Source organism: Polypterus senegalus, chromosome 12, assembly GCF_016835505.1.
Source record: "Polypterus senegalus isolate Bchr_013 chromosome 12, ASM1683550v1, whole genome shotgun sequence".
NCBI classification, from domain to species: domain Eukaryota; kingdom Metazoa; phylum Chordata; class Cladistia; order Polypteriformes; family Polypteridae; genus Polypterus; species Polypterus senegalus.
This window is the reverse complement of record NC_053165.1, coordinates 154,750,894-154,766,378: the sequence shown is the minus strand read 5'-3', so window position 1 is coordinate 154,766,378 and position 15,485 is coordinate 154,750,894. Positions and strand designations below refer to the sequence as shown.

At 42.0% G+C, this 15,485-nt stretch overlaps 1 protein-coding gene across 1 annotated transcript in view; it reads right to left on the bottom strand.

The window, feature by feature from the left end:
• Window positions 1–15,485, bottom strand: part of LOC120539968 (intercellular adhesion molecule 1-like) — a 115,496-nt gene that overhangs the window by 76,905 nt on the left and 23,106 nt on the right. The window contains exons 5-6 of the mRNA XM_039770375.1: window positions 12,688–12,852; window positions 11,324–11,485 (exon numbers count right to left, since the gene is read on the bottom strand). Of these exons, the coding sequence (XP_039626309.1) occupies window positions 11,324–11,485; window positions 12,688–12,852 (327 nt within the window). The remainder of the gene's footprint in view (window positions 1–11,323; window positions 11,486–12,687; window positions 12,853–15,485) is intronic.

Here is a 15,485-nt window from a genome sequence, read left to right as displayed (position 1 = left end):
ATTAATGAGGGGAAAAATTAATTTAACTGATTTTAGCAAATGGCTGCAATATAACAAAGAGTGACAAATTCAAGGGGGTCTGAATACTTTCCGTACCCACTGCATATATGCATTTTTAAACTCTGACGTCATATTTTGATATCATGTTTATGAAATTTGATATCAGGATCATACAATGTGCTTCTGAAATAGGACATCAAGTTTGAGGATGTTGATATGGGGCGGCATGGTGGCGCAGTGGGTAGCACTGCTGCCTCGCAGTTAGGAGACCTGGGTTTACTTCTCGAGTCCTCCCTGCGTGGAGTTTCCTCCCTCAGTCCAAAGACATGCAGGTTAGGCGCATTGGTGATCCTAAATTGTCCCGTGTGTGTGTGTGTGTGTCCTGCAGTGGGCTGGCACCCTGCCCAGGGTTTGTTTCCTGCCTTGTGCCCTGTGCTGGCTGGGATTGGCTCCAGCAGACCCCCATGACCCTGTAGTTAAGATATAGCAGGATGGATGGATGTTGATATCAAATTTCAAAAGTGTGATGTCAAGGTTTGTAAGCCTAATATCAAATGTCATAAAAAGGAAAATGGGTTAAATGTTAAAGTGGCCTGCCATAATATATTAGCATTTCAGCTCTCTGTTTTCGAAATTATTTCAAAAGCAGAATATAACATTTCAAAAGCTTGTTATCAAATTTTGAAAGCATGATATCAAATGTCATAAAAAGAAAGATGGACTAAATGTTAAGAGCGGGTTGCTCATGTTTGCTTCCCACCCAATGCTGTGTGCCATTGCCACATTTTGCACTGGAGAGTAAAACACAGGCGTGACCCTGAATGAAGCAACTTCTCCAAATGGAGAAATCTGAAACAAATGTTTGACACACCCGAGTCCTGGGATTAAATCATTATTTAATTAAGTAAAATCATCATGAAATTTAAAATCAAGCAAAGATCAAAGCAAAATCCACAGCAGCTAAGTGGTGACTTCATAGTAGAAATGGCTGCTGGTTTGGCACCTGTCGTTAAATCACAGCTCCAGGCTGGTGGGCAGCCCTCATCTGCCCCCGGGGTGAAACTCCTTACCAGGCTGTGGCCCTGCAGTGGGTTGATGTTATGTAAATGAAATAAAGCCGGCACATCGGAGGATCTCTTCACGGGTTTAATCGAGGTATGTGATATTGTGCCAGGGCGAGAGGGGGCGCAGTCGCTAACATTCTCTTTTCCTGCTCTCCCCGTGGCACTGAGAAAACCGCCCAGTGAGGGCACTCGGCCCCGTTCCTTCTGGTATTACGCGGTATAAAGAAGCCCCGTCAACCTGGAAAGAGATGCCCTTCTCCGCCAGACGGAGCCCCAAAGTGAAGCCGAAGAGCTTAGCCTCTCTGTTACATTTGTGCCTGAGTGGCCCTTTTTCTTAATCGCCTTATTTTAGTTTGGACAGGACAACCCAGTTAGTGCCCCTTTTCACTGTTGCCCGTCCTGTCATTCCTGCACCCGGCTACAATGTCTTCTTCTATACTGCTGAAAAGACGGCCAGAAAGAAATCGCACTGAAAGGGGATCAAGTGTTACCCATGGGCCTAGAAACCTGGACGTGAAAACATGGATTCTGGATTTAAAATACACGCAGCACTGCTGAGACATCATGCAAATCTGCGAGCCAGAGCAACGCTTGACATTTAATGAACAATGAGGAATCTGTTGTAACCATTAGGGGGCGCCACTGACACATTAATACCCAGCACAATTCTAGGTTCAAACAAATGACTTTTATTTGACAAGGACACTTTTTCTACAAAACACCTGGAAAAATGACACCATCCACAAGCCCACTGCTTCCCAACTCGGACTCAGTTTAAGTTTTAAGCTAGACCCGGGAACTGCTTCCAGTCTCTCGTCCAAGTCCTCTGAATGAAAACCAGGACTTTCCTACCCACAGCAGTACCCTCTGGTGGTCCCAAAGAGCCTGATAGGGCTGCATCTCCAGACTCCAACTTCCATGCCACCCAGTGGTTGTCCTGATCGGGCTTAACTCTGAGGGACACTGCCACCTGCTGTATGGGGGAATGAACTGCTCCTGGTGAACCCATTCACCCAATAATTCCATTATGGCCTCCTTTATCCCGGCTGGGGTGCCTGTCCTTCTTTCCTTCCTTGCACCTACACAGCAATCACATAAACTTTATTTTATACTAGCCGTCCCCCACGGCTCCAACCACGTGGTAGTGAAACAGGACAGCAAGAAGGGCCCTGCCCGGCTCCCCACTCCTGATGTCACTCTTGACCCTTCCCTTAGCTCGCAGCCTCTGTCTCGGAATATATCACTCCTGCAAACGAACTATGAATCTTAACACAACGAGAGAAGTCGCAAAATCAACCGGAATGTTCAAGCAAATTTTAGAAAAAAACCCGATCTAAACCCGTTAAGGTTATGCCCGAGGCAGACGCGTGAGTGAGGAGGTCCCGATGAGTCTCTCTCAGCATTGCGCTAATAAATCGGTACCGCAAACGAACTCTGATACTTGGCACGATGAGAAAAGTCACAAAATCAATGGAATGTTCAAGCAAATTATAGAAAAAAATGATTTTTAAGTAGTTCTCTCATTCGCTAGCTAAGCGAATTTGCAAGAAGTTAATTAGCAGCACAAATAGGGCACTTCATTAAAAAAAAAACGGTTAGAATGAAAACCTGCAGCCACGGTGGTCCTCCAGGACCGGGCTTGGCGACCCCTACGGTTGATTTGGCCTTCACAACTTCAAGTCCTTCTGATTATTATTTTCACTGCAGTCACCTGTTGGTTTACTCTTTTATCATTATGGTGTCATTTCCTATGCTGAATATGGTCACAAAATGGCCTAGAAATGAAGATTTGTTTCAGGCCTAGAAGACCAAACATTGGCAGGGGGATCCCCAAAAAACTCAACATCTTAGCTAATTAGACAAGTGTATCATATGTGTGACATTTCCTCGTACCGGTGAGTACAGTAACAGTCGGCTCATCCAGAAATGGCATTTGCCTGCCATGTTGTATTTGAAGCAATTCAACACCCCCAGTTTTTATTTTTACTACACAAATTAATGTTCATTTTTAATTGATTCTTTTTGTTTAGATTAGACATAACGTGAGGTCAATGTTGACTTTCTGTTCAAACAGTGCCAAGAAAACCCTGAACAGAGCAGAATGGGATGGTGTGGTGTCACAGATTGTCACAAAAACTCTCTTAATGATGGACTGCAAGCTCAGCGAGATCCCCCAGAGAAGAGCGTGGGTGTGTGTTGCTGTATTGTTGGAGGAGGACTACTCTGGTAAGTCAATATGAAAATGTCCTTGTCAGCCCAATTACAAGGTCCCATTATGAGTTTACGTGATTTGCTCACCCGGGGTGCGTCTGGCTGCCAGAAGGCCAAAGCATGCAGTCAGTCCCCTTTGACATCTTTGGTGGGACTGCTAGTCTCCAGCATGTGACCTTCAAGATCATCTTCTAAGATCTCAGTGATGACAGCAACGATGGGGAGAAGCTGGTGCCCTCCCCTCGACTCACTGCGTGTCTCTCGGATTCTCGCTAATAAATCGGCACCGCAAGTGAACTCTGATACTTGGCATGATGAGAGAGGTCGCAAAATCAACTGGGATGTTCAGGCAAAGTCTAGAAAAATAAAACCTGACCTTAATGCATTAAGTAGTCCTCTCGTGAAAAGCAGACAGACAGATGCTGGATTTTATATATATATATATAGAGAGAGAGAGTGATGGTGATTTAATATACATATATATATATATAGAGAGAGAGAGTGATGATGATTTAATATACATATATATATATATATAGAGAGAGAGAGTGATGGTGATTTAATATACATATATATATATATATATAGAGAGAGAGTGATGGTGATTTAATGTACATATATATATATATAGAGAGAGAGAGTGATGGTGATTTAATGTACATACAGTGGTGTGAAAAACTATTTGCCCCCTTCCTGATTTCTTATTCTTTTGCATGTTTGTCACACAAAATGTTTCTGATCATCAAACACATTTAACCATTAGTCAAATATAACACAAGTAAACACAAAATGCAGTTTTTAAATGATGGTTTTTATTATTTAGGGAGAAAAAAAATCCAAACCTACATGGCCCTGTGTGAAAAAGTAATTGCCCCTGGTTAAAAATAACCTAACTGTGGTGTATCACACCTGAGTTCAATTTCCGTAGCCACCCCAGGCCTGATTACTGCCACACCTGTTTCAATCAAGAAATCACTTAAATAGGAGCTGCCTGACACAGAGAAGTAGACCAAAAGCACCTCAAAAGGTAGACATCATGCCAAGATCCAAAGAAATTCAGGAACAAATGAGAACAGAAGTCATTGAGATCTATCAGTCTGGTAAAGGTTATAAAGCCATTTCTAAAGCTTTGGGACTCCAGCGAACCACAGTGAGAGCCATTATCCACAAATGGCAAAAACATGGAACAGTGGTGAACCTTCCCAGGAGTGGCCGGCCGACCAAAATGACCCCAAGAGCGCAGAGACGACTCATCCGAGAGGTCACAAAGACCCCAGGACAACGTCTAAAGAACTGCAGGCCTCACTTGCCTCAATTAAGGTCAGTGTTCACGACTCCACCATAAGAAAGAGACTGGGCAAAAACGGCCTGCATGGCAGATTTCCATGACACAAACCACTGTTAAGCAAAAAGAACATTAGGGCTCGTCTCAGTTTTGCTAAGAAACATCTCAATGATTGCCAAGACTTTTGGGAAAATACCTTGTGGACTGATGAGACAAAAGTTGAACTTTTGGAAGGCAAATGTCCGTTACATCTGGCGTAAAAGGAACACAGAATTTCAGGAAAAGAACATCATACCAACAGTAAAATATGGTGGTGGTAGTGTGATGGTCTGGGGTTGTTTTGCTGCTTCAGGACCTGGAAGGCTTGCTGTGATAGATGGAACCATGAATTCTACTGTCCACCAAAAATCCTGAAGGAGAATGTCCGGCCATCTGTTCCTCAACTCAAGCTGAAGCGATCTTGGGTGCTGCAACAGGACAGTGACCCAAAACACACCAGCAAATCCACCTCTGAATGGCTGAAGAAAAACAAAATGAAGACTTTGGAGTGGCCTAGTCAAAGTCCTGACCTGAATCCAATTGAGATGCTATGGCATGACCTTAAAAAGGCGCTTCATGCTAGAAAACCCTCAAATAAAGCTGAATTACAACAATTCTGCAAAGATGAGTGGGCCAAAATTCCTCCAGAGCGCCGTAAAAGACTCATTGCAAGTTATCGCAAACGCTTGATTGCAGTTATTGCTGCTAAGGGTGGCCCAACCAGTTATTAGGTTCAGGGGGCAATTACTTTTCACACAGGGCCATGTAGGTTTGGATTTTTTTCTCCCTAAATAATAAAAACCATCATTTAAAAACTGCATTTTGTGTTTACTTGTGATATATTTGACTAATGGTTACATGTTTTTGATGATCAGAAACATTTTGTGTGACAAACATGCAAAAGAATAAGAAATCAGGAAGGGGGCAAATAGTTTTTCACACCACTGTATATATATATAGAGAGAGAGTGATGGTGATTTAATATACATATATATATATATAGAGAGAGAGTGATGGTGATTTAATATACATATATATATATATATATAGAGAGAGAGTGATGGTGATTTAATATACATATATATATATATATATAGAGAGAGAGAGATGGTGATTTAATGTACATATATATATATATAGAGAGAGAGATGGTGATTTAATATACACATATATATATATATATATATATATATATATATATACATATATATATATATATAGAGAGAGAGTGATGGTGATTTAATATACATATATATATATATATAGAGAGAGAGTGATGGTGATTTAATATACATATATATATATATATATAGAGAGAGAGAGAGATGGTGATTTAATGTACATATATATATATATATAGAGAGAGAGATGGTGATTTAATATACACATATATATATATATATATATATATATATATATATATATATATATATATATATATATATATATAGAGAGAGAGAGCGAGAGAGAGAGAGAGAGAGAGAGAGAGAGAGAGTAATGGTGATTTAATGTACACATATATATATATATATATAGAGAGAGAGAGATGGTGATTTTCCCCTTGATTTTATATTTCTACAGTCTGAGCTCTGGCAGCAGTAGCAACACAGTAGCAGGCAGTGGGGTGTAGGGGTTAAAAATCTGGACTTTAAACCTCCAGGTGTGACGTGTGACAATGTGTGACACTGAACAAGTCACTTCACCTGCCTGAGCTCCAATTGGAAAACAAAAGAAATGGAAATCGATTGTATTATGTAGGTAATTGTTCTTCACACAGAGAAGCACAGACACGTGGAACAAGTGACCAAGTAGGGTGATAGACTCGGGGACCTTCAAAGTTCGACTCGATGTTATTGTGGAAGAATTAAGAGGACAGGACCGGTGAGCGTTGTGGGGCTGAATGGCCCGCACTCATCCCAGATGAATCTCAAAAGCTGTAAGATGCCTCAGAATAAAGGCACCAGATGTAAATTTAAATATCTGGCCTTCCCCAAAGACAAATAAGCTCATATATCACCTTTCAATTGCCCTTTATTTTTTAATAAGTTTCAGGCTAATAAAGTGTTAACGAAAGGACAAACAATTAATATTTGGTAACATCTTTCCATGGTGGATATCCAGGACGTAAAGGAAAAGAATTTAGTTGTATTGTCTTATTTCTACAATGTGGTCATTTGTGGGTGAAATTGCTAACTCAGGGTCAGGACAGATCAACATGCAGGTTTTATCTTAAGAGTGAGCGAGTGTTTCCACAACGGCCCTGCACAAGGACTGGCATCCTGCCCGTAGTTCGATTCCTCCCTTGTGCTTAAACGCTGCCAAAAATAGTTGGAGAATTGCATTGACAGAAACAGCACAATAATTTCTAAAACATGCAGGTTAGGTGGACTGGTGATGCTCAGTTGGCCCCCTGAGGTGTCTCACCCTGCTCAGAGATGCTCACATAATTTATTTAAAAGTTGGAACTCCGCAAAGCTCTCTCATCACGCTCAGGCACGTTAACAGATTAACTCACAGTCACAGCACGATATGAAAAGCTTATTTGATAATCAGACCTTTTTTTAGCACTGGACACGATCTCACGATACTTTGGTTCAGCCAGTCCATCAGACGATGGTGGACACTCAACACGGTTGGCTTACAGTCCCTGTCTCATTCCACATACTGATATTTTTTCTTCAATTCACTGCTAACGGATCAAAGCCCAATGTTTGTTGGATTCTTTTCATATATCAGAACTAAAAAAATGTTATCTGCTTAACCTTCAGGAAACACCGACCTTCTGCGGCTCGAATTCTAAATTTAAGAAGCTTGCGCCAGAGAAGAAAACAGCCGTTGGCCGCACCTATGAGAATATTTCCTGTTGCTGAATCACATGCTGTATTTTGTGTTTTTTTGTTATTTTTTTATTTTTTTTTTGTTTCCATTCAGGTCCCTCCAAGATAAAGAAAGTAACGTTCTCACGGTGAGGAAATGGGAGAAAACGCTGACCTGCGACTAGCAGCACATGTTAAATAGGAGCTGGGCTGTTCCCTTTAGACCGGTCGAAATAAATATATGAACAAATTTAAATTCTAAACCTAAAAAAAAAAGTGCCTATCACAATTTAATCCAAAAATAATCCCAGTTATTTATTATCTAAATGGAAGCGATCAGCATCAGGAGTCACAGCCACTGACTGCTCCGTTCGTCCAGACACGCTAAGCTTCCTTCAACTGTAATCTTTGTTCTTATTTTACCCAGAAAGACAAGTGAGAGATGAAAAAATGACATCTTACTTGATATCCGAGCAATCAGAAGCAGAGAAACGGCAAACATCCAAAACGTCGGGTCCATGGCTTTGAGTGGAATCATCAGGGGGAAGGAGAACAAGGCAGCAGAAGAGGAGCTGTGAAGAGCGCGAGTTTAAACTGAACGGAAAAGCAACTGAAACCAAACTTCACTAACGCTGTGACTTAATTCATCAGCACATGGGAAATGGTACGTTATGACGACACCTCTCCCTGTCTGATGAGCACCACAGACAGCATCGGGCCTTTGATTTGTGTGTGGGTGTGAACACCTTCAGCTCATTCACGGCGATGGCAGCTTCTACCGCGGAGGTACTGCAGTCTGAAAACAGGCCACGCTGGACTTCAGTGCTAACAAGGGTGGGAGAGGACATCCATCCATCCATCCATCCATCCATTATCCAACCCGCTATATCCTAACACAGGGTCACGGGGGTCTGCTGGAGCCAATCCCAGCCAACACAGGGTGCAAGGCAGGAACAAATCTCGGGCAGGGCGCCAGCCCACCGCAGATGGGACACTCACACTTGAAAATAAATCACCCTTTAACGATGCATTCAAAGCCTACTGTTGCAGCCGTGTGGCCATATTGAGCTTTGCCACATCTGGGTCTCCGATGCTTTGCCAGTTTGGTACTCTTGAATAAGTTAACTCCAGGGTGGAGGCTCCGGGCTGCAGAGGTGCCAGGCTCTTTAGACCCCGATTCTCATTTTCCGTATTTATTATCTTTTTTTTTTATTTTATTAATTTTATTGGAGTTTTTACAAATAGAAAAATTAAGTTAAGAACAGATTGATCCCCACCCCTAATACTACATCTGATGCTACAAATGGTACAGTTCTATGTATGAGAATTCCCACCCCTCTAGTTTTCTTTGTGAAACTAGAATGGAACATTTGACCAGTCCAGTCTTTTTGTAGCCGGGACTGATCCTTGCTTAGTAAGTGGGTCTCCTGTAAAAATACTATTTTAGCATTTAGACCCGTTAGGTGAGAGAGTACTTTCTTTCTCTTTAATTCGTGATTCAGGCCTTTAACATTCCAGCTTACGAGGTTAACTGTCCCATCATGGAGACACTGATTCTGAGTTTTTGATGTCATTTTATAGTCTTAACTGGAAGTGAGACAGCTTCGGCCTTAATTTCCTATTCCCCCTAGAGTTGTTGCCATGCAGCTTATTATTACGTTGGTAGTTATAATTAATAAAGATTGATCGAATAGATTAGGTATAGATCAAGCCTGCTCTCTTTCTCTCCCCCCCTTATTTTTGACTCCCCAAGTGAGGCTAAAACCCACTTCACACGGTCCCGGTCCTCTGACATACCCAGAGACAGAGCACGTCCAAAGCACAACAAGCCCCCATGCAGCCGCGTTTCAGGGTCAAAAGATAGAGATATCTATTACCAATATAGTCTTTAAAAAAGAAAAAAAGAATTTTGCACTTAATAAACCCCTTATCAAGCGGGGTCATTTTTGCTAAATCGCTTGTAATTCGACCTCTCCAAATTAGAATCATTGCTGTTATTGAACTATCTGGAGTATAAACACATGTTTGGTCTCTTTGTAAAGGTAACATTCTCTAGTTTCACCCTTAGTAGTCAGAATCACTGTAGGTGTGACTGATCAAAAGTTATGCACATTAGAACTCACAGAAAAAACTAATTTTTTTGTTCTCGCCTAAGTTTTTTTATGAAAATAAAGGAAAATAAAGCTGCAGTAGGTAGGTGGGGACAGAAACACACTATGTACCAACAGAATAACTTGTTGACTACTCACATTTCAAATTTGAAAAGAATACCTGTCAAAATGACATTTTTACACCAGTTTTTATGTGGGCATGCCCAGGGGCTTTTTAGAGGGACCATTATCCACATTTTGGAACGTATGTTAAAAGTGTAATAACTTTTGAATGCTTCAACCCACAGATATCAATGAGGGCTCTACTGAAAGCTTACACCTAAAGGAATCTATATCTACACACAGTGTCACTCTATTAGTTATAAAAATAATAAAAACAATAAAAAATACACATTTCTATGTAAAAATAGTCAATACAAGTCTTATGGGCCAAAAATATATTTATATTTTTATTTTTACTTTTTTTATAAAATGCACACAAACTATATATATTTCTTTTACAAACTGTTACAACACAGCTCAGCGTTTTTCCATGTGCCACTTGATGGCAGCAATCACTAGCAAGCAGAAAGCACAAGGGCGTGGCACTTGGACATCTCCTGGGCCGGTTGAATACTTTTGCAACGTGTACATGCATCTATTATTTAATCGAGAGTGTATTTACGTTTAAACTTCTACTTTTGTTCATATTTAAAATGCAAAAACTTGGCGAAATCACAATAAACAACCACGCACCAACTCTGCAGACTGGCACAAATGCCACCTTCAGCAGCCCGATCGTTTTGTTTACAAGTTAGTATGGCAAGTTACCTATCAAAATGCTCGGCTGCTCATTGGCTGTAAGTTTTGAGTGTCAGTCACAATGTCCAATCAAACTGGTAGATTCTACCAGGGTTCGGAGCTATACGTCATCCTTCAAGCTTTCTGTGACACTCGTTGGCTATACGAGGTGCCAGTCAACCCCAGACCCGTCGTAATTGGCCAACTTAGGTGTCGATCAGAAGCTAACACTTCCGTGTTTCATGCGGTAGCATGGTTATCGCCGACAGAAACAAATTACGTCTGATATGAGCAATATAAATGAAAAAAAATTACGTAGGTGGTCTCAAGTTATGAAACGTTTTCTGGAGTCTTTGTCCCTTTGAGAATATATCGTGTGTTTTGGACCTAAATCGTTTTACTGGATTATATTCGCTGGAGCCTTACGGACACAATGGGATCAATACTGCTCGGAAATATTGATGTTTGACTTGCAGCGGGTCTTCAAAGGTAGGCACAGTCAACTCTTAAAAGTATGTACTTCTCTGTAAAAAGGCTTTAGTGTCAGTGCTGTGGTTGTTGTGTGTCAAAATGGTTTATATCATCGGAAAGACGAGACTTTGAAGTTTCATTTGATGGGTAGGGTGTCGAGATGCATGGCAGATGGGCATGCACACATTACTGTAACGTTTTTAAAACGCTGTTATGTCCCGGGACCGGTACGTGTGACTATATATATATATAGTCTTCAGCAATTTTAGTGCATTAAGATGATACACCCAGATAATAAACCCGGGTGATGGTGTTAAAGATGGGTCCAGAATAAGCATAACAAGTCTTTATATTTATTATCTTGACCTTTTGCCTGTCCCTAAGTATAAATCTGTCTTTCTCCTAGGATTTTTAGTTCATCGTCCCAGTATAGTTCTTCCAAACCAATTACAGTATTTGAGACATTTGTATTATTGATAAAAATAAAGTACCATTTTAACGTAAATAAAAAGCATTTCTGGAAGAAAGTCGACAGTGAAGAAGTACCTTGAATGGTCCTGTCCTGTTGCTCAACTCGGTCACACACAGTTCTTGTCAGGCTTTCCACAATGGTGCTCAGCATTTTAAAATTAGGTACGTTGTACACGTGGGACTGGGGAGGGTCAGAGGCGATCGCATTTAGTTCATTTTCATCTGCATTTTTCACACCTTTAGGTGAAATAAACATATCAGAATTACTTATGATAAATAAGATAATCACACACCTTTTACCTCATGATAAATAAGATAATTACACGTGAGCGTATGGCAAGCAGGGCCGCATTAAGACTTTTACAGGCCCCTAGTCACTGATTTTGGTGCCCACCTGATAAATCTAACTTGGCTCGGACACAGACAGGCAGACACGTCTAAATCACCCCACACACGTTTATTTACATAGTCCATATTTACACAAATGCTCACAAGTCCCCAAAAGTCCCCCAAATCCTGGCCAACACACACAATGCCTTCACTTTTCTTCAGGCCGCCTCCTGATCTCCTCTCTGGCCTCGTCCTGCTTCCACCCGACTCAAGTCATCTCATGAAGGGAGGCGGCCCCTTTTATAAGCACCCGGATGTGCTCCAGGTGTGTTCCGGCAATCGCCCACCGACACGCCCCAGTGTGGCAGAAGTGCTGGCTGCATCCCCGGAAGCACTCCGGGTGACCCTGCTCGTCTTCCCCCCGGCACTTCCAGGTGTGGTGGAAGTGCCAAGGTCCAGGGCTCCCAAGGCATCTGGGTGCCCCCTGGTGGTGACCACGGGGCCCTACAGGGTTGAGCTTCAAAGCCCTGTACCTGTGGTCCACATAGCAACCAGGGTGGTCGCCCCCACGTGGTCTGAGGAAGGCGTAAGCCCTCTTTCGGTCCTCCTGGGCGTCCCGGCGGGGTCGCCCTCCCAGCCAGCTGGGACAACATAAACAGTAATAACTCATAAAACATCACAATGAAACCAGTAAGATGGAAAATAACATTTATCTTTGTATACTTTCACTTCATTCATATTTGAAAAGATTTCTCTTTACTTTTTCTAATTGCACAGTCTTTGACCAGATCCTCAAAACTAATCTCACTTCACACATCTGCTTCTAAACTTAGCAGAGCCCTTAAGACATCCAGCCTGCCCCATTATTACTATTGCATTATTATTTTTTGTTATTGTGTATAAATGTATGCAATTTTTTTATTTAATGTGGGAGCCCCTTTTTGAGGCTCGTGCTTCAGCTGTACCTTTTTGCACTTTTGCACAATATGTCTGTGGTGCCCCCCCCCGTTCCCTAGATGCCCTAAGCATGCGCCCATTTTACTTAACAGTTAATGCAGCCCTGATCACAAGCATGCCAGCAGTTGCTACACGGATAAATCTGAACTTACCAATAGCGAACATTTCAACTCCTGCGTCTCGAAGACGTCTTGCTGGTAGAAGGACATCATCTTCAGACACGCCGTCCGTAATGAAGATGCCAACCTTGGGTATGCCCAGCCGAGCACCGGATTCTGCCGTGAAGCATTTTTCCAAAATGTAAGTTAATGCCAGCCCTATAAGAGAAGAGATTTTTAATTAGAACCTGTGATGGGCGGCCGGAATGCCCCTTTAACAGAAGGACTGTGTTCATAGCCTTATCTTTCCTGGAACACTAGAGGGCAGCCCCTCTGGATTTGCTGTAGAGCCGCAGGAAGCTCCACCCTGCTGGGGCTCATGGTCACCACCAGAGGGCGCTTAGACATTGTCAGAGCTTGGCGACCCCCCAGAAGTGCAGCTGGAAGTTGGTCAACGAGCATCTGGAGCACCACCGGGAGCCCGAGTCAGGTGGGAGAGGACGAAGCTTGCTGGAGGAGGAGTGGCGGTGAGATAAGGGCAAAGAGAGATGGGCATGCATGCTTTATGTACTGGAAAAATTTGCTGTAAAGGTGGGAAGCAGGGGGAAGCTGTTCCCACGTGGAAAAATAAAGTGTGCCAGCACTTTGCCTGTCTGTGTTGGGTAGGGTGGCTGGTACGCCCCCTGGTGGTCCACAACCATAACTAAAAACTGAGGATGAATTAACACCACAGTCTCTTCTCAGCTATCATTCATGTATAAACTTGTTGAGAACATTAAACTACATTTTTAAACTTTACATTTTTAAAGTCATTCAAGGTGATGTACTTTGGTAACTCCCACCAGATAGGACTAAGAAAAAAAGAACGATAAGATCAAATTAAGCTGAATTTTGCTATAACTGTCAGAACAAACTGCACCGTCGTGTGTGACGGGAAAACGGACCATTTTAAACACAACAAACAACTTATTCAATGTTTAGTTTGTGTCAATTTGTTCGCTAATTAAAATGTTCATCAACCAAAAGCATTCATGTGAGAGAAATGAACAAAGAGAATGAAAAAAGAAAAATCGATAAAAAAAGAAAAAGCCAAAACAAAGCAAAAAAAAACCCCAAAAAACTCTGGCTACCCTGTGGCTTTTCATTTTTAATCGAGCGCCTTTCACATGCTGCTCGCTCAGCCACCTCTGGATCTTCTGAAGCGTAATGTCTGCTTTTAAGTATTTCTTGTGAAAGTATGGAGTGTGGAGGTGGAGCAGCTTCCCATTGTTGGTGCCAAATGGCGGAGATTAAAGGAGGATTCATATATATGGAAGGACTGGGTGAACAGGTTTATCAGGGGCAATTCATTCCTCCACACACCAGGTGGCAGTGTTCCCAATTAGGACACCCGCAGAGTGGTATGAGAGTCCGGAAACGCAGCCCTGTTGGGGTCTTTGGAGACCACCAGAGGGCGCTGTTATAGGACAACATTGGCTTCCACACGACCCAGAAATGCTCCGGACGACTTGGACAAGAGACTGGAAACAGCTTATGGGTGTTGTGGTGTGCAAAATCTGCAATTTTGTGTCTCTGTTTCCATTATATATGAGCTTAAATACAAGCAGTTTTAAAAATCCAAGAATCCTGTTTTCCTGATTTGTGCTAGTAATCAAAGCACAGTAAGATCTGTTGCACCTAAGACTAAATTGGTTTACAGCTTGGGAAAGGAAGACATGCCAATGCTTCAGGCTGCATGCAATTACTTTACAACCTGCGGACAGAAGGGGACAGAAATTGTGGAACCAGTTTACAGCTTGGGACGGGAAGGTTTCTTAAAACATCAAAAACTTTTGCTGTTAGTGAAATGGACATACTCAAACAGATTAAAGAGTTTGAGAAAATTCATCCATCATAATGATAGCCAGCCAGCCAGCCAATCAGGTGTATGTGAGAATCACGTGTTGCGAAACCCCTGTGGAATTTTATATTAAACTACCGTATATACAAGGAGGTCCAGATCTAATTATGCAGATCCAGATGGATGACTTTGATTTATGCCGGGATGATTCCAGTTCCGCGCGAAGACGATTCTTCATTTCGTCAGTTCGCACACTTCTCGATGGTCGGGGATTTTTCGGGTGATTTTCTACGTAATAAACTAGTTATGAAAATTGCATAATTAGCTCTGGACCACTCTATACTCGTGGATAAGTTCTCCTGCGGATAGTCAGGACTTGTTTTTACCGTATAATTATAATGTCAGTCGTATAAGTCGAATGTAGAAAACTCACGCAATTGGTCCAAGAGATTACGATATGCTAATTCCCACCTGAGAGTCACCACGGAGCACACAGCCTTGTGTACAATGCGGTGTATGAGCGTGTGCTCCTAACCTCTCCGTTTCTCTCTCTATTGTGCCTACGTGACCACACGGTAATACCTGAATTATTCCGAAGTGACGTTTGCACTGATTTGTGTTTTTTGTATCTCCCACCCTCATACACTTTTATCGTAAGAGCATCCCTTATCTATGATGGAGTGTTCGATCAGAAAAAAATATGAGGCTGGTTTTAAATTAAACGTCATTGAAGTGGCGAACGAAATTGGTAACTGCACTGCTGCAACAAAATTCAATATGTCTGAGAAACTGATGCGAGATTGGAGGAGGCAAGAAGATTTTAAGTGTCACATTTTTGAACGGGCGTATAAGCCAGGGTCTGATTTTATGATTGATTTTTCGGGTTTTAATACCTGACTTATACGTGAGTATATATGGTAGCTGTGTAAGCCTGTGCTGTAAAAAGCCTCAGCCCCTAGAAATCATGGATTGTGGCACTTCAATCAATCAATCAATCGCATCGCTTGTGCTT